The 20451-nt window shown below is 39.7% G+C and overlaps 2 protein-coding genes across 2 annotated transcripts in view; one reads left to right on the top strand and one right to left on the bottom strand.

Moving 5' to 3' along the window:
- LOC108415618 (protein NLRC5-like) overlaps positions 1–20451 on the bottom strand; it is an 802877-nt gene that overhangs the window by 214372 nt on the left and 568054 nt on the right. Inside the window, 1 exon segment of the mRNA XM_037540830.1 lies at positions 1–114. This exon segment is cut by the window's left edge and continues 60 nt beyond it. Coding sequence (XP_037396727.1) covers positions 1–114 — 114 coding nt within the window.
- Positions 1–20451, top strand: part of LOC108415395 (NACHT, LRR and PYD domains-containing protein 3-like) — an 843678-nt gene that overhangs the window by 280048 nt on the left and 543179 nt on the right. The window lies entirely within an intron of this gene.

Here is a 20451-nt window from a genome sequence, read left to right as displayed (position 1 = left end):
GAATCACACAGACGATTATGACTCAGATCCAGTTCTCTCAGACTTGAGGAGTTTGATCTGAGAACTGAGGCCAAAGCTGCACAGCTTCTCTCTGAGAGACGACACACAGACAGCCTGTGACAGAAATGATATGAGATACATTATCATTACACCCTCAAATACAAACAGACCTACAAAACACTCACCAGGAAAAAAGACATTCTGACAGAAATCATCTCCCTGACTCACAAACACAGTTCACTATTACGGAGAAACCAGCTGAAGATCTAAAAACAGTTATTTGACTTTATGTACACACACACACACACACGTTTCTAGTCATGAACAGTCCAGTTTTTGTGTTTCTTTGTCCACTGTAACAGGGTAACTTTGTGAGCAGTTGTGAGCAAAGGCTTTTTGTGTGCCGTTCTGCTCCATATGTTCATGGTATACTGTTCCCTGCAGAGTTTTCATTTAGAAATTAGTTGTAAAGGACGTGCATTGACTTCTAGAAGCAATTCTTACCTGGAAAAAAAAATCATGTATTCTGGTGTATTTTCTGTAGACTGGGATTTTTGCCACTGCTGGTAGACCTGTAGACCTGTATGAGTGTACATATATATATATATATATATATATATATATATATATATATATATATGTATATACATATATATAATTTGCACAAAAGCTTTTTGGCAGCATGAATATATAGAACTTGATTTATTTCTATGTAACTTCTAAAATTATATTTTTATTTGTAGTGTCTGCATGCTTTTTTTTACTTTATCATTTAAATTTTTAAGCATATTTTTGTTTATGGTGCATGTTATATAACAAAACCAAAAATATCTGAATAATTCACACTTTAAGGCACCCTGGTCCTGGTGTGTCTAATGCCTTGGATCCAACTGCTCACATCAGGTTCTGACATTATTTCCCAAATATGCGCTGGGCTTGGGACGGGTTCAAATTTCATGTATGTGTTCTCACATCTTGTCTCTGACTTAAATGCATTACCCCGAATTTCCCCACATCAGTTTCTCTCATTGTTTTATTCTTCTTCTTTGTTCTCATTACCATAAAGCACTGCTTAATCTGGCATGCTGGAGTCACAAACACATGATGTTGACAGAATTTAGCACAGAGATCCATGAGACCCATTCTCCTGATATAATGGATGGAGAAAACCAGCGCATTGATTCAAAGTGGATAGTTTAGAGCAGCCAAAAGACACATATTTACTTTGTTTAGCCAAAAATATTTTGGGTAACATATAACATGTTCTATGTGAAGAAATAGAACTTCAGGTTTAAACAAGTGAAAGGCTATTATATCTATATAACCTGGCAGCAGTGCAAAGCATAATAACTGCATGTTATGGAAAGATTAGCCACTAAAATGTTTGATATGTTGTTTGAAAACACTTTCATAAATGAATGTATTATAGCAAAATTTAATCTGAATTTTGGACAATTGATTATTTGATGATATGTTATTATTTATTATTTACTTTATCTATGGTGTAATAACTGTTATTTTTGCCACATATTTGCCATATATTTGATTTAATGGCTGTATCTAGTCATATTTGTCATGTTGGTGACAAAGGGCTGGCTCAAGCAGAGTTATCTTGAGCTTGGGTCAATATCAAACTGAAAACTTGATGCTTGCATTGATTTTGTCTCATTTTATGTCAAAGTGAGTATTTAAGATTGTTTTATCATTATTGAATTAGACTATCAAATATCATAGCAAACATTATCACAGTGATTAAATTATTAAGAAAACATTATTAAACAATAGAAATGTTGGGAGAAGGTAAGGAAAATAAGACTTAGAGTTATTATCCAAACTACAGAGTGTGAAAATGTTATTGCAATGTTAAAGTAACATTCCTTCAAAAAAAAAAAACTTCTGATGCTGAGCACAGCTGAATACAGGCCACACACATTATGTGGCACAGGGTAGGGAAGAAACCACTGAAAGATAAAAGAACTTTATTTAATGTTTGTATGTTTTTTTCTAAACTGTAGCGAATGTCCTAAGAACATTAAGTACACTGCATAGTTTTTAAACATTTTTTCTCCATGCTATGTGAAGTGACCTTGAGTTTGTGAAAGGTGCTGTATAAATGTAATTATTACTATAAATGTAACTATAAATGTAATTATTATTATTATTATATAATATAATATAATTATAATGTAATATAATTATAATTATAATAACTGAAACTTTTTTAAAATGCAAAAATAATATTCCTAGAGTATTCAGTTTCAGTGCAAACAACACTGAGGTAATTTTCTGGGGAATCTTGTACTATCGTAAGAAAAACACTAGGAACACTGGACAGATTTACATTAAGGGAACATTCTAATGCATCGTTCCTACAACCAAAATGGGATGTTAAAGGAATATTATGAGAACATAATTTTGAATGTTCTCAGAATGTTCCAAGACAACAATCCTAGAACATGAAATTTCATAGCAAATGAGGTTGAGCTGTTGACATTTAGGGAACGTTCTTGTACCTTAAGAAATATGAGAATATTAAGAAGACAGGATAAATTCACATGGAGGCAACATTCCATTGCAACATTAGAGGAATGTTCTAAGAATGTAATTTTGTTAGCTGGGTAAAGACTCATGTCTAAGAGCACAAATGTGAATGACTGGTGCTGAAGTGATAGATAGAAATATGATAGATAGAAAGATAATGCCAACATGCCAACACATCATAGTACGAACACATTGAAGTATTATTTTCAACTAGTTGCATAATGGACTATGGGACAGAAAGGCAGTGGAGGGTTTGTTTATATCTGAATATGACTGCACTGTGTTCCAGTTACTTATCTTGCCTTATCGCTTGTGCCAAGTTACAGTCAACAAGCCAACAGAAAATCTCCTGGACTTCCCAAATGGGCACTCAGGACCTGGGGACAGCATAAGTTACTCAGGAATATGTAACAGTTATACTCAGCCATGCATAACAGCATGTACTCAGGTGTACACAACAGTTTAAGTTACTTAAGTTACAGCTTTTACCTTCATCTTCTTAAAACATGATTTTAGCAATTGCTTGCATGATTTTGAGCTTTTTGTACTATATATTGTTCATAGAAAATATCCTTTAACCTACTGAAGGAAAAAAGTTATCCATCACCAACTGGCCACATGTAAAAACACAATTGCCTCCTTAGTTACTCAGTCACCCAAGTTAACCAAGTTTAATATATAATTACGATCAAATAAATCTACACACACAAAAGGCCTGATTACTGCCAACCTTGCTAAATCTAAACATCACTTAAGTAGAACCTTGCCAACAATGTAAAGTAGGCTAAAACATCTCAAGAAGTGGAAGACACGGGTCTGTAAATCTAATACAACATTTCACAATAAGAATGTCATACCAGCAGTCAAACACGGTTGTAGTGTGGGGATGCTTTGCTGCTTCAGTACCTTAGTGACTTGCCATAATTGATGGAACCATGAATTTTAAGTCCTGCAAGAGGGTGTCCAGTCATTAGTGTATGATCATAAGCTCAATTGAAGCACATCTGTTTTATGTAACAAGACAAAAATCCTAAACACAAGAGCAAGTCTACCTTGGAATGGCTCAAAAGACACACAATTAAAGCCTTGGAAGTACTTAATCAAAGTCCTGTCTTCAGCCCTATTGAGATGCTCTGACCGTTCATCCTTAAAAGCCCTCCACAGTGGCTGAAATAAAGCAGTTCTGTAGAAAAAAAAGGTTTTTCTTGCAATCTCTCAAGATATCAATAATGTTTATTGGAGAGGTATTTAGTTTTATTGTATTGTTGTTTATTTGTATTTATTGGGATGTTTTGTTTTCTTTGGTGGCCTATGATTTTTCCCCAATGTAGGTAGCAGAATCCTCTACAACACCAAGACCAAAAAAGTGGCATATTACATGTCACATTTTTAATATTAGATCATTATTAACTATTCTAATTTCTGAAACCAATAGCATAAATTAAATGACAGCCTCTTAGTTCAGAATCTGAATAATTGTTGAAAGACACCTATTTTTTCACCTACTGTCTGATTTAGATTCAAAAGAACACAATACAAGGCAGTTGTTGAAAATGTGGTTTATTGAAATGTCATTTTATGACTATATGCTTGTCCAAATGTTATCTACATGTGAAGGCTTATTACCAGTTTTTATAACATCACACTACACTCTTTACAGTTAATCAGGAGCTCTCCCTAGGTTAACTGCAAGTACCAAGGTTGCTAGATACATCTTCCAAAGTTACTAGAATGTATCGTCACTGGTGGAACAAATCCTTTTATAACAATTTTTGGCATAATTTGAGCCTGCCAGCTGCTGTTTACACAAAATTTTATGAGAAGAGGACCAATAGCAATGATTCAAACTTTGCTTAGAATAAAATCTTGTTACATTAACTTACATTGAAAATTACATTTTTTTTTCTTCTCCTGTAAACTTATTTTCTTTGAAATATGAGGTTTTGTTTGACAGTGACAATATATGTGACAATTTAATAGAAAATTAACATTATTGTAGAAATGATCAATCATGAATATAAACTATTAAACACTAAACATTCAATTACTAAAATTATTAATAACAAACCCAAAATTACAGGCAAGTATATCTTAAAACAAACTCAAAGACCACAACAAAGTATGGTTTGTTGACAAACAATCTATGTCTTAGCTGTTGAAATTTACCCAGACATAAAGTATGTCTAAGATCAGGGATAAAACATTTAAAACATTTTGGGGTTTCAGTGCTATAGGTAAGGAATGCTTCACAGCACATTTCACCTTTCTCTGTTAAGAATAGGTCTAAGACACTCTATAGTGAGGTACAAAGAATGGAAGAAAGACTGAATTAGACTCATACTGAAGTACTGAGTAATAAAGTCTGTTACCTCAGCTCCTATAACTAAGCAATATTTGATATCCCAATTTTTTTCCTTAACTCTTAATAATAATAATAAGAATACATTGGATTTATAACGCACTTTTCATTTATAGTAAATCTCAAAGTGCTCACAGTATAAAACATTAATTAAAAGATAATAATCAAATAAAACTAATAAAATATGATGCTTTATTGTCCATATGTCCTCCTAAAAAGATATGACTTTAGTCACTTTTTAAAACTATCAGTTGTCTGAAGCTTCCTCAGATGGGCATGCAGGGCATTCCAAAGGCGTGGAGCTGCAGAACAAAAGGCTCGGTCACCCATGGTACTAAGTTTTGTTCTGATTGGAAGAAGACAGTGGAGATGCACAGAGCGAAGGGCTCGTAGATGTGTCTGTGGTACTAGCAGTTCGTTTAAGCAAGAGGGAGCCTGGCCATGAACACATTTGTGTGTGAGGAGGAGAACCTTGTATTCAGTCCTCTTAGTCACAGGGAGCCAGTGAAGAGACTGAAGAACAGGTGTAATGTGCTCATTTTTGCAGACCTTCATAAGGACCCTGGCAGCACTGTTTTGAACATACTGTAATCTCTGAATACTTTTACTAGGGAGCCCCAAGAGAAGAGCATTACAGTAGTCCAGTCCCAAACTCTTCTTCAACAAAAGCAAGGAAGTATTTCAGTTATGTTCATCATGGCACTGTATATACAGTTCTATACGTTTTCAACTTGTAGATGTCAGGTTCCTATTTTCAATGCTTGTGTGCAATGTTTTTCTGGTATACTGCAATCGCCAAGCTGTTTTTGAAGCTAAAAAGAAAGTCTTCTTTCAGAACTGCATTCCACAGCTCTTTTATCTGGACTTTGAATTCTGACAATCTCATAGCTTTCTCCTGCGCTGCAGCTGTGAAAATGGCCTGTTTAAGCCTCTCCGCACTCTCACTGTAATGTAGGTTTGGTGGGGCCATGGGGGGGTTTCCCTCCCATAGCTGAGCAAAGTAATGCACATCTATCTGTATGTTGAATCTGATCACATCATTAAAACACTCTACATCACACCTTTCTTCTTTTGCGACTGAAACAGTTATTTCATCCAATTTTTCCTGCAATTGTCTCCTTCCCTCCATGTTCTTTTCTGCAGATGTGAGGTCTGTAATATTCTGATGGACAAACATGCAGCTTGGATTGACTTTGAGATTCTTCATTCTGAGGATGGCCTGAATGACAATCTGAAGGATTCCCTGAATTTCTGCAGGATTTTCTCCAAATATGTTTATCAGGGTCATATTTGCAAGGCAAATGATGAAAGTGGCCAGTTCATTGTCATGACTGACTGTTGATTTGCCAGCCAGCTCTAAAGACTTAAGTCCTTCAGTGTCAAGTACAAACAGGTAGTCAAAGTTCAGCTGTTCTTTAACCTCTTCTTTCACTCTGAGCAGCTGCATGAACACACCTCTTGTGCATCTGCCAGCTCTCACAGCAAACTGCAGTCCAAACATGGTGTTCAGCATGGTGGACTTTCCTGTGCTCTGCAGACCCAGAACAGACAGCACAAAGACTCTCTGGTCTCCCAGTCTCTCAGTGACCTTGTCCAGAACAGATTCTATCCAGGTCAGAGGGACATGAGCAGCATCTCCATCCATCAGCTCCAGTGGATGTCCAGAGATCAGGAGGTCTGCAGCCACAGCAGGGAAAGCAGAAACATCTGCCCCCATTTCTTCAGGCACTGCAGCCCAGGCCTCATAAATCTGACCCATTTCCCTGAAAATGTGCTCAAGGCCAAATGTCACTGTGTCCAGCTCCTCTGAAACTTCTTCTAGCTGTTTCTGCAGGACCTTCAGCTCCTCAGACTTTCCTTGTGTTTTTTTCAACCTCTGCACTTCAAGCCATTTGCTGTTGTATTTCAGATGAACTTGAGAAACCTGGTCTGAAAACTTCTCATCAATAAAATAACTGGTCCACTGGACAAAGTACCATGGCTGATGTGTGTTTTTTGACAGTAGGTTGTTTACAAAACAGTTGATGAATTTGAGGTTGATGCCTCGCTGTTTGGCCCTTAATTCCTTCATTTCTGCCAGTTTAGCATCCCTGTTCAGCTGTCGATTTTCTCTGTGCAAACGATGAAGCTCTTTGTTTTTCCTGCTCCAGTCATGCCACAGTTTCCCTTGACAGGGCAGAAACGTAACCTTTATTTCAGAACATTTTTCTTCTTCCAAAAGTTTAATAACCCTTCGAGCTCTGTTCTTCCCCTCCTGACAATATCTGTCTTCATCAGTTTTAAATCCAGATTGTTTCGCTAGTTTTGAGCTTTTCTCCAGGCTGAAGGTCTGACTAAAATTAAACTTCTGCAAACCAAATTTAATTGCACTGGTCAGTTCAAGAGCTTTCGTCCTTCATCATTTAGCTTCATATTTTGCATCAAGACAACGTTGACCGTGGCTCTTTCAGCTAGAAAATCTGTTTGTTTTCTGTGATCTAGAGCGTCACCATGAAGATTGCAGAATGCAGTAATGTCACTGAAAAGGTCATCAGTGTTTCCTGCAGGACAGTACCAGGCAATCTCCACCAGTCCTTCTATGAACAGGCTGTTCCTGCTGCTGCCTGGACTGTCTCTGTGGAAGAAGGTGTCATGGTTTGGATTAATCACTGAATTCAGCAGCTGAGATTTGGAAGTAGAAACAGAGCCCAGCCTGCAGAAAAACACCATCAAAGTTTTAACCTGACAGACTGGCATTGTTGTGCTGGAGCCACAGGCTGGCTTCCAGGTTTTCTTGATCTGCCGAAATGTCCAGATAGGGAGTTCAATGTCTGAAGATGTAGGACTGGGCACCAGCAGTGGCAAAGCGTACTGGCAGGAGGAGAGTTTAGTCACCATGTATTGCCTCAGGAAACTATCTGCACAGTGGAAAACTGCCATCTGGACATCCATTGAATGAATCTTTTCCTTTTCTTTAGCATTATTAGAGTCGTTCTTTCCACTGAGGAATTCATCCAGATTATCATTTTCATTTGATATTTCACTGACCGATTGTGGTATGCCCTTGGCAGTAATCTCACATTTAGCTCTGTAGTTACTGCCATTATCATTCATGGCATCAGACATCCAATCAACATCTTTTCTGTCACAATTTCCACTTGTTTTTGTGGACAGGGTACAGTTTTGCTTTTCATTTTCATCTGTAATGCATCTCACTTTGTAGTTCAGCATCAGGAGTTTCTGCAGGTAACTAAAAGCCATATTGCTGTTTAACTGTTCCTCCTTTGGGCTACCAATGGTGAAGATAGACTTAACAGTCAGTTTGTTGGGATAGAAACTGTCTAGATTGAGATGCTGCAGAATGTCCGTAAGACTTTTCAGAGCTGACTTTCTGATGTCCTGTGAGTTTGAATCTTCCATTTTTACACTGAAAGACCTTTGTGAAAGACTTTCTTCAAAGACCTTTTGAAAAAGATTTGTGTTATTTTGTTATTATTATTATCCATGAACATACCAACAAATGCAATGTCTATTTTTTCTTTTCACCTTTTAAATGCACATGGAAGTAAGATATATTCTCAAAATTCGAAATATTACCTGGTAATTATGCAGTTAAAACTCCACAGTCCTGTATAATTATTTTCAGTTCAAATTTCTGGGTAGTTGTATGATATAAAAATGCACTCTTACACAGACAATACCTTTTAATTACCTACAAGTAAAACTTGTTCCTGCATAAATATGTGGGATTACAATGCAATAAAAATGACCTATAACTGATTAATAGCTAGAGCCTCTCAATAGTAATTTAGTCCTATTTATATTTTCTCAGAACTTACCATTATGTTCCCCAAAATAATTGTCTAGTACTTCATAGTATGTAGTTCACCCTTACCTGCTTAATATCTAGAACTACACTCTAGGGACTGTAAAAGAAAGCATTAGCCAATTAGTTGCGTTTAATGAGTTTTGGACCTATGTTTTGAAAAAATGGTAAATAAATTTTACAATTTCAGCCAATGGTAAATACATTTGTGAGCAGAGCTGTATGTGTAAATAGGGTAAATACACTTTACTGGTACGTGTATTTGGTGGTTGGCATCACTATAATGGTCTCAAAGTTATCAGTTGTCCATGTCTCATTCTTATTCCTGTCTTTCACCAGTTCACTGTCTTTATGCCGCATATTACAAATCTCACAACATCCTACTTGAGTTACTTGTGTTAAAATGAATTACAGCTTTTTTTGGAGCTTAAAATAACACAAAAACATCCGACATCTGAGAAAAAAAAGGATTAAGAATTAGGATGCACTTTAATGCACTTCAATTCTAAATAAATGTTGAATTGTATTCTTTTTTTTATATTACCTTATCATTACTGCTTGCAGCATCTTGTGAAGCATCATCTGCACAAAACAACAGTTTATTGTCAATATTTCTTTCTTGTTTCACACTGACACTTAATTTGCAAATGCAAACCACACCTTGGGTTGAAGGAGATAATGACAGGTGGGGAGGAATTTTGGGCTGCGGGTCACTAGAAGGCTGTACCCCCTGTGTATATTAAAGATCATGTGCAAGTGTAGTAAAGTTAGGTCTAATAGGCAGGGATGTAAGGCAGTGTTTAAGGTTTCTGTTTGAGCTGTATATTCCGAACATCTCACGAAACCGAAGAAAGCGAGGAGAAAAAGGGCTTCTAGATTGGTGGTTATCACCTTGGGAAGGATTCCAGCATGAAGTGTCTGAATGCAATGGTGCAGGATGTCAGAGGTTAAGGGCAACTGACAAGGTGGAGGGTGAGGGTAATTTCTTTGGATTCCTTCTAGTAAAAAGTAAAAAGTAAAAAAAGTAAAATCTGAGGGTGTTTAGCTGTGATGTGTTGGGATCCATTAATGAGCTCTCCACTCCATCAGAACAAATGGAGTTAGATTTACTAACCGATTATTTAGAAAATACCATTCGATCTACTTTAGAAAATGTGGCGCCACTTAAAATTAAAAGGATAAGACAGAAAAAGCTTGTGCTATAACGATAAAACCCATACCTTAAAATAAACAGTTTGGAAACTAGAGCGGAAGTGGCGACAAACCAAGCTGGAAGTGTTCCACTCTGCCTGGAAGGACAGCCTTATAGAATATAGAAATGCCCTCCCTAAAGCTCGCTCAGCATATCTGGCCTCACTGATCGAGAATAATAAATATAATCCTAGAGTTCTGTTTAGTGTGATTTCCAGAATCACAAAAATCAGGCAGGTACTGAACCACAAATTCTGGCAACTCCCACTAGTGAAGTTTTTATGGACTTCTTTAATAATAAAATTGAAAATATTAGACAACAAATTCAACCCACAGCATTAAATCCAACTTGGCTGTCATCTGACTTGGCTGATATAAAACATAACACAGTTGTGGAAAAAAGGCTGGAAACTTTTTACCCACTCCCACAGCTAGAACTAGATAAGATTATCTCCTCTGTAAACTGTAAAACCTGCACACTCAACCTGCGTCACTCAGGTTTGTGGACGGTGGACCGGAGGGATGCCAAACTGTTTCAGAGTGCTCCCGTGTCTGTGTGTCCTTCTGGTTCTCTCCTTTTAGTTAAGTTGTTATAGGCAGATCTGCCGGAGTCGTTAGCCACGCTCTGGAAATGTTCACATTCCCTGTATTACATACAAACAAAGAGAATAAAACTAATTCCATCTCCCTGCCATTTTCCGAGTATACAACAGCCCACCTGTCCAGCCGGACGCTGAAGGACTGTCAAGCACTCCTGCCACCCGTTTCAGACCAGCTGCCCATGCCCCAGCTACTGCCACCTGCCTTGGACTAGCTGCCCACCCTACATTGATGTTTTCATAGACTCCTAGCTATTACTACTACTAATACTACTGCTATTAATATTAGTAGTATAATAATTTGTAGGTAGTTTGACCAGAGGAGGATGGCTCCCCCCTTGTGAGCCTTGGTTCCTCCCACGGTTTCTTCCTCAGCTCTGAGGGAGTTTCTCCTTGCCACTGTCGCCCCTAGCTTGCTCACCTAGGGGTTTTACATTCATGTTAAAACTTTGTCTTTCCTGGAATCCTGTGAAGCTGTTTTGAGACAACACCAGTTGTAAAAAGCACCATACAAAAAAATTTGATTTGGATTTGATAAAGAAGTTGGTCCCAGTTAAACAGACTTTTAAGGTGGAAGAGTGGGTCATTAATTGTGAACTGGCAAATGTGAGGAAAGCAGCTATTTTTGAAAGATTGCCTGAAGGGAACAGATGCTGTGAAATGCATAAAAGCTTGGAAAGTTAGGAATGGCATAAGTGTTATAGATTTAGAACGTCCTTTGTTGATTATATGCAACTGCAGAGTTGTCAGAGTGAATGAGGATTACTTGTTCTGTCCATGTTTCTGAAGGAATGCATCTATGATGACAGGGTAGAGTTCTCACAAGGCACAGGAGTCACCTGACTTGAGTGAAAGCAAAGCAAACTCCAAAGGCCATGTAGAAGAAAACCATCTTTGGGAACAGAGAAGGCATCTTCATAGATAAAAAGAGATTCTGTTCCAGTGCTAGACGGAAATGAGCCAGAAGCGTAGCTCCATGATACATGTATCATCCAGGGAGAGGAGGTGGTGAAGTGAAGGAACAGAGGAGGCAGTACTGAGGAAGTAGGAGATAAAAGCATCCTTAAGGTAATGTGCGAATTGTGTAATTGAGATACCCAAGAAGGGAGAGGAGCAGAAGCTTCAAGCAATGAGGCTGTAGAATGAATTCTGATTGGGAGTTGGTAATGCATTCCAGCATATCAGAAAGAAGGCCTGAAACAAGTCTAGCTGAATGTCATGGATTTTGAGAGATGTCGTTAGGCCTACTCTAGAGTTAAGAGGGATGCTGAGTCACCGAAAGACAAAAGTGGAGAGGGACAAAGACCATGCACAGATGGGGAGGAAGGAGAATCTAACACAAGAAAGTCATCAAAGAGGTGGAGCATGTAAGGCAGTCTGGAAGAGTTCAGCAGAATCCATCACAGGCCTTCTAACAGTGTGTCAAGATTTTTGTGGTTATTCATGCAGCCAAAGACAAGACAGACTGCAACGTATGCCAAAAATGCCAAAAATCAGCGTGTAAAGGGAAAATCTTAATAGTCTAAACGATGTCAGCCTTAGCAAGCCAATCTTCATGGCTGACCTACGTGATGAGTGAAAATAGTATGTTCCATGGTAGCGTAGTGGAGAGAGAAGTCTGAAGTCAGGCTATGGTTTGGAGCAGCCATGGGGGACAGACAAATTAATGATGAGGCGCTTCTTGCTGGATTATTTGTGTATGGTGACGCAGGTATGATTGATATGGTAAGCGGAAAAAAAACTTCCCTGGCCAAGAGGGAGGACACAACATCAACCTCAGAGAGAGTGGAGAAGAAGTTGCGACACACAAGGGAAGAGGAAGGAACTATTCCCATAGAAGAAAAAGGAGACTCTGCCCTCAACTGTCGCAGGAACTGGAGGATGTAAAGATAGGAGCAGGTGTAGCAACAGTAGCTGAGGGTATGTCAGTGCAATGGGAAGGAGAAAGTGGTGTTACAAGAGTGTGAGAGGAAGCAGGGTGAGATGGGCAACTGTAGAGCTCACAGGAAAGAGCAGTCCGACTTTCATAACATGCAGGGTGGCAAAACATCAGAGGATGCATCAGGGAAGTGCGTCATCATGTGCCGGGGATGTGAGAAGGGTGACAGAGTCAGGCTGGGCCAGATCAGTGGAAAGCAGGCATTGTTTGTCCCCAAGAGACTTGACATACAGGGAGAAAAGCACAGCCTTCTGTGTCGTATGGGCAAGGGGGAGGTGCTGTTTTTTCAGGCTTTTCTGCACTCTTGCTATGGTCCAATCAGAATAAGTGTGAATGGAATAGAGTGGCTAATTAAAAAAACAAGGTTAAACTACTATTTATTTGGTTTTTTTTTATTTTTGAACAAGACATGTTTTGAAATATTTAAGAGAAATAATGAGAAAATTGAAACAGAATTAAGTTATATGAGGTTCTTACCTTGTTCATCATTCTTACTGTGTTCTTGCACCTTTATTCTTTCTGTTTGTTCCTGTGCCTTTTTCTGAACTTCCATCTCCTCTGAACTCCTCTGAAACTCCATCTTCATCTTCTCAACAAAGTTTCTCAGTTCAACTCTTAAGACTTCCTCTGTGTCATAGTTTTGCATGTAGGTTGATGAGGAACATCTGCTGTCCAGCTGGTCATAAATGTGTTGCAGAATCTGGACATCTGTCTCTCTGATGCCTCTCTGCTCTTCCCTCTGCTTTTCTCTAAGCTCTTCTCTCTTTCTCTTCTCTTTGTATCTCATTAAAGTCACACTTTGTTCAAGTAGTTTCTTTTGTTTTTCCAGCTCAGTGACCTGTTTCTGAAACTTTTCAGTTTTTAACTGTTGTTGTTTCTCTTCAGTCTGTATCAGTTTTTCCAGTGTCTGTTTTTTCCTCCTTGCTTGTTTTATAATTCTGGCATTTGTTTGGATTTCTCTCTCCTGTCTTTCTGTCTCCTCCTTCTGTGTATCAATCTTTATCTTCTGTTCCTGAAGCTGAGTGGTTTGTTGCTCTATTTCTCTCTCGTTTACCCGTTTCAGATTCTTTAGTCTTTGTAAGGTGTCTTCACACTCGTTCATCTCCTGCTTCAGCTTCTGTACCAGAGCTGACTGAGCTTTTATCTCCTCTGCTCGTTTCCATTTTTCCTGCTCCTGTCTGTCTATCTCCTCCTTCTGTGTATTTATTCTTGTTTTCTGTTCCTCAAGCTGAGTGTTTTGCTGCTCTATTTCTCTCTCATTTATCTGTTTTATGTTCTTCTGTCTTTGTAATGTGTCTTCACACTCATTCATCTCCATCTTCATCTTATTTAATAGAGCTGTCTGAGCTTTTATTTCCTCTGCATTTTTCAGTTTTTCTATCTCCTGTTTGTGTAGCTCCTCTTTGTTGACTCTCTCTTGTTTCTGAATCTTCTCTCTCTTGTTCTCTTTTTCTATCCACTGTCTTTTTAAAGCCTCTCTCTCCTCCTCTATCCACTGTTTCTGTCTACATATCTGCTGCTTTTCTCTCTCTGTCTGTTTCTTAATATTCTGTATGTCAGTTTTAAGCTTCTGTAGCTTCTCTTCCTGTGTTTTCAGTTTCTCACCATTTCTCTCTATCTGTAAAGCCTGCTCTTTTTTATTTTCTTCATCCTTTTTCATCTCCTCTTCCTTTTCTTGTTTCATCTTTGTTAAGTGTTCAATCACTCTGGTTTGTGCGTTGATCTCATCTTCCAGTCTCTCTATCGTTTCTAACTGTATCTCTCTCCTCTCCTCTCTTTTCTTTAGATCCTGTGATCTTTTTACTAAATCAATCTGCTGCCTGCAGAGATTTGTATTAAATTCTTTCAGCCTCTTTTCCTGTTCATTTAGCTCCTCCATCCTTCTTGTCTGCTCCTCATTCTCTACTTTGAGCTGCTCTTTCTCTCCCTTCAGCCCATCATGTTCTTCCTTTAAATGTGTTTTACTTTCTTCTATCTGCTCTTGCTCTGTCCTTAGCTGGTCTTCCTGTTTCTTTAATTTATCTTGTTCTTCCTTTAAGTTCATTTTCCATTTGTTTGTCTGTTCTTCATCTCTTCTTATGTGGTCATCTTTGTCCTTTAGTTGATCTTTTTTCTTAACCTGTATTTTACATTTGCCTATTTGTTCTTCATTTCTGCTTAGCTGGTTTTCTCTTCTCTTCAGGTGATCTTCCTCTTTATCCTGCTCTCTTGTTTGTTCCTTTTTCTGCTCTTCTTGTTTCCTTAACAAGTCTTCCCTTCCCTTTAGCTGTTCTGTCCCTCCCTTGAGTAGCTCCTCCTTGTGCTTTGGCTGCTCTTTGTTCTCTCCTTTAAGCCAGTCTTCTCTTCCTTTCTCCTGCTCTTTCCATTCCGTCAGATACTCTGCATGTTCTTTTGTCTCTTTTAGTTTGGTCTTGTTTTGTGTATCTGTAAATACAGTCACATTTTACACAAAGCTTGTTTATCAGCCCAGCTGTTAAATACTAAAATTGCAGTTTCTGTAAACACAGACAAAGTAAAATTTGTGCATATTTTTTCTAAAAACAAAGTTTATCTTGCAGCTGGTCCTGGTTATATGTCAATACAGCTACACAGAGAGATTAAAGCTCATCTATGGCTTCATTCTGTTCAAATATGTATGCAAGTATTTATGTTTAGTACTGTTTATAATAGTAGGGGTTCGGTGCTTTGTGGATCGGGCAGTGTCCGAAGGCGTGGGCCATGGTGTTCTGATCCTCGGTTGCTGAAACTGGCTTTTGGAACTTGGAATGTTACCTCACTGGCGGGGAAGGAGGCTAAGTTGGTGCGCGAGGTTGAGAGATACCGGCTAGATATAGTCGGGCTCACCTCAACACACAGCTTGGGCTCTGGGTCCAATCTCCTATTCTTTTCTGGAGTTGCCCATGGTGAGAGGCGGCGGGCAGGTGTGGGCTTTCTCATAGCCCCTCGACTTGGTGCATGTATGTTGGAGTTTTCTACAGTGGACGAGAGGGTAGCTTCCCTACACCTTCGGGCTGGGGAACGGGTGCTGACTGTTGTCTGTGCTTATGCACCGAACAGCAGTTCAGAGTACCCAGCCTTCGTAGAGTCCTTGGGAAGGGTGTTTGAAAGTGTTCCTCCTGGAGACTCTATTGTCCTACTGGGGGATTTCAACACTCACATGGGCAATGAGTGAGACCTGGAGGGGTGTGATTGGGAGGAATGGCCTCTCTGACCTGAACCCGAGTGGTGTTCAGTTATTGGACTTCTGTGCAGAGCATAGTTTGTCCATCACGAACACCATGTTTGAATACAAGGATGTCCATAAGTGCACATGGCGCCAGGACACCCTAGGCTGCAGTTCAATGATTGACTTTGTATTCGTGTCATCAGACTTGCGGCCATGTGTTTGGACACTCAGGTAAAGAGAGGAGCTGAGCTGTCAACTGATCACCACCTGGTGGTGAGTTGGATCAGGTCGTGGGGGAAGATGCCGGTCAGATCAGGCAAACCCAAACGTATAGTGAGGGTTTGATGGGAACATCTGGCAGAAGAACCTGTCAGATTGATCTTCAACTCACACCTCCATCAGAACTTTGACCAGATATCGGGGGAGGTGAGGGACATTGACTCAGAATGGGCCATATTCCACTCCTCCATTGTTGAAGCGGCTGACTGTAGCTGTGGCCGTAAGGTAGTTGGTGCCTGTCGGGGCGGTAATCCTCGAACCCGGTGGTGGACACCCCAGGTGAGAGATGCCGTCGAGCTGAAGTAGGAGTCCTACCGGGCATGGTTGGCCTGTGGGACACCAGAGGCAGCTGGCAGGTATTGACAGGCCAAGCGATCTGCGGCTTCAGTCGTCGCCAATGCAAAAAACCTGGTGTGGGAGGATTTTGGTGAGGCCTTGGAAAGTGACTTTAAGTTGGCTCCGAAAAGATTCTGGCAAACTGTCAGACAACTCAGAAGGGGGAAGCAGTGTGCCACTAGCACTGTATACAGTGGAGATGGTGTGCTGCTGACTTCGACTGAAGACGTCATTGGGCAGTGGAAAGAATACTTTGAGGACCTTCTCAATCCCACCGACACATTCTCCAGTGAGGAGGCAGAGTCTGGGGACACGGGAATAGGCTTGTCCATTACTGAGGCCTGAAGTTGATAAGGTAGTTAAAAAGCTCCTTGGTGGCAAGGCTCCAGGGGTGGATGAAATCCGTCCTGAGTTCCTCAAGGCTCTGGATGTTGTGGGGCTGTCTTGGCTGACATGCCTTTTCAACATTGCATGGACATCGGGGGCAGTGCCACTGGATTGGCAGACTGGGGTGGTGGTGCCTCTTTTTAAAAAGGGGGAACGGAGGGTGTGTTCCAACTATAGGAGAATCACCCTCCTCAGCCTCCCTGGTAAGGTCTATGAAGGGGTACTGTAGAAAAGAGTCTGGCTTATAGTCGAACCTCGGATTCTCCCTTAGAGATAGGGTGAGAAGTTCAGTCATCCGCAAGGGACTCGGGTAGAGCCGCTGCTTCTCCACGTCGAGAGGAACCAGTGGTGAGGTGGTTCGGGCATCTGGTTATGATGCCTCCTGAGAGGTGTCACAGGCAAGTCCACTTGGGAGGAGACCCCGGGGAAGACCCAGGACACGCTCGCGTGACTATATTGCCCAGCTGGCCTGGAAGCACCTTGGAATCCCTCCTGGAGAGCTAGTGGAAGTGGCTGGGGAAAGGGAGGTCTGGGCCTCAATGCTTAGGATGCAGCCCCCTGCGACCCGAACCCCAGAAAAGCGGAATATAATGCATGGATGGATGGATGTTATGCATATGTTAATAAGAATGAGCAGCTATCAGTTCACATGCAGTGTCTAGATGTCCTAGTACACTGTATTGTTCCAATCTCTCCAAATGTGCTAACCCATGGAAATATCAGCTTGGGGAAGAACATAAGATGGACTGCTGTATGTATGTACAATAAAATTATACCTGTAATCAGTAATCAGAAAAAAAAATACTGGAGTGCACATATCTAGACACATTAGTGGTCCAGTCTGTTCTCAGTGTGTGGCCATTGGTCAATCACAAATATGCTGCAGCTCCCAGAACAATGTATAATGAGATAAACAAACCCTCAAAAAGTTTGTGTGACTAAAAAATAAACAAAAAAATGAACGAAAACAAGCCCCTTCTGCCTGTCTCTGCTCCTCTGTCTCCCTCTAGTGTAATCTGTTTGTTGTCAATCACAGCTTCATGTCTTTTTATGTCTTTGTATTTGCAGTCCTTTAGTTTGTTACATTTGTGTAGCATTGAATGTATGACATAATGTAAGCTTTACTTCTGTCATTAAAATAGTTTGGACTCATTTGTTTCCTTTATTTACTCTACAGATACCTCTGGCTTTCTCTTTTGCAATGGAAAGGGTCTTTTTTATGACAATTATATTTATTAAAATAAACTAAATTATTAAAATATAACTAAAGGTCATTTGTAAAGCTCATGAAAGTTGTAGGAAACACAGAGGAAACACAGTGAACTGTAGATATCTATGTGATATGTGATAAACTGGAAATAAAAATAGATATTAAAAGTGCCATAACATTTGCAGGTCACATACAATGGCTTATTTTTTGTTTATTTTCCTCCAATACGTTAAATTAAAGCAGACAACCAGTAACTGTGCATTAAACGTGCAGGACAGTGCTCTCTGTAGGATCTGCAGACCAAACCAGCAGATCACTGTGTAAAAAAAAAAAAAAAAAAAAAAACGAAACCATTTGGTATATAAAGCAACTATTCAGATCAGAATTTATCTCATTTATTATATTCGGTAAAAACAGACTCAACTTACTCCAAAACTGATACATGACTGCCTGTAATCGCTTTTACAGCTCCTTCTTCTTCATCTCTCTGCTGTTCTGTCGGGCTCTGCAGGAACTGAACTGAATCCAAACTTAAACAGGTTGATCTACTTTTACTGCTCTGTGACCAGAGGGATTATAAGGCGCGGTTCTAACAGCACTGCTAGTAATAAAGGTTCTGTGCAGCTACATTTTCATTCATCAAGGTACAAACCCTGTAAATGTACCTTCAAAGGTACAAAAATGTTTACCTTAACTACAATTTCTGAAGGCAAAGGTTCATAATAGTGTAGCCCCGTGCATAAATACAAACCTTAAATGTGCACTATTTGAATCAGTGTATTTGCAATAATAACTCAATCAGTGTATTTAGATACTGTCACTTTAAGAACAAGCAAGTCAGATGGATTGCAGCTCTGTGTTCTTAATGTTTGGAGAGCAGTAAAAGTAATGCGATTGTGTGATGACCGTGTCTGTCAAGGTCTCCCTTTTTCTGATTGTTTGGGGAGGGAGAGCGAGAGCTGCATGAGAGCAACACGAGGAAAAACACGAGAAAAGTGGAGTTAAGCCAAGTATATACCCTTTTATTTACTTTCTAAGGGGTTTTAAACTGGTTCTGAGGTATATTTTCTCGGGTTGATGCAGTTTTATGTATTTTATAACTGTTTTGAGTACTCTATAAGCCACCAGTTTCCTTAAAAACCGCCTCACGGACACAAGCGTCGTGTGTAGCCGCGTGCTGGAGCTAGCTAGCTGAGCCGTGTGGACGTCGTTCAAGGGCCAAGGTGAGGTAGACCCCACTGTGACCGGGACAGCAGTGTGGGTCCTCTGACGAAGATTTCCCCGTTTTTGACTGTGCTGCCGAACAAGGAGAGGCCAGTCTGCTCCACGTGCCTCGTCTGTCCGTTTCCTAGCGCTGGTCCCTGCCACCATTGACCTGTGAGTTTACCCTCTCAAGTTTAAGAAGGGGCTAGCCACGTAGCCCCGCCGCACCCGAGCATTCTTCATTAATAACTTGGTTACTGGTTCTTAAAGTTTGGATTTTATGAATATATATGTTTTTTTTGTACTAACGGACTGAATTGCTTTTATTTATTTTGTTTAGGGGTTGAGCACTTATGTGTGTGTACAGTTGAGTTTTGTATTCTGGGACTGTACATTTTGGGGTTTCATTTATATTGTGTGTTGTAATATTACTGTGATTTATATCCTTCATAAGGCATAGCTTTAAAATATAATATGGCTGTCTAAAATGCAGTAAAGCTAACTAATGTTTTCACTTCACACGTGTGTCTGGCGTAGCTTATTGCTATTAACGTACTCTGAGTAATTCATTTTGTGTTTTAAAAATCTAAAACAAACTTTTAAAATGACGAACCCTAGCCTCACTCTCTATATTTAGAACATATTTTTACATACGGGCACGAGTGCTACAATAGTATCTTTTCAAAACCTAATGTTTTGAACCATTCAATGACTTTTCAATGACTTATTGAATAAAATGAATCTATAACATGAAATTATGCATTTTTAAAATATTGAAATAAAGAGCAGGATGTGTGTACTGGGTGTCAATTGGCTCTTTGGAAAAAAAATTAATATGTAACAGAAATGTATGTGTAATATTTCAATAATTCCTTACAGAAAGTTTGGTTGTTTGATGAGTTAAGGTAGTTACTGCTAGTTAATTATGATTTATTGTCACACAAAGGAGGTCTTTCATACTCGTTCCCCCTCCCCTGCAGGCTCTCAGGTAAGGACTCTGTAAAGAACTAAAACTCTCAGAAGTCAGTGGGAGACCACATGGCAATGACGTCACCACCCTTATCCCATAGCTCATGACTCATTCCAACGTTCCACCTTGTCCGAGTTTTGAGCTCCTCAGCTGTTTCCCCTCTCTTCTCATTGGTCAGTATAAAAGCCCAGTCTTTAGTTTAATAAACTGTATTGTCAAAATTGTGGTTGCATAATAAGTGTCATCTTATCTGTGAGCCAAGTGTATGACCTGCTTCATATTAACTTGCCCTGTCTTTTCACTTTTGGCCTTTTTGGACCCTTACCTGCGTTTCAACATTAGGCTTGCTCAAGATAAACTGTGCCTCACCTCAGTGGTCATTGAAAGCAGCCGGTCTCAGTTGGGGGAGGAGAGGAGAAAAGAGCCATTAAGCCGGACAGTCGCCACATGGAACCCACGTGAGCTG

This window comes from Pygocentrus nattereri, chromosome 9, assembly GCF_015220715.1.
Source record: "Pygocentrus nattereri isolate fPygNat1 chromosome 9, fPygNat1.pri, whole genome shotgun sequence".
Taxonomy (NCBI): Eukaryota; Metazoa; Chordata; class Actinopteri; order Characiformes; family Serrasalmidae; genus Pygocentrus; species Pygocentrus nattereri.
This window is presented reverse-complemented; position numbering and strand designations above follow the sequence as displayed.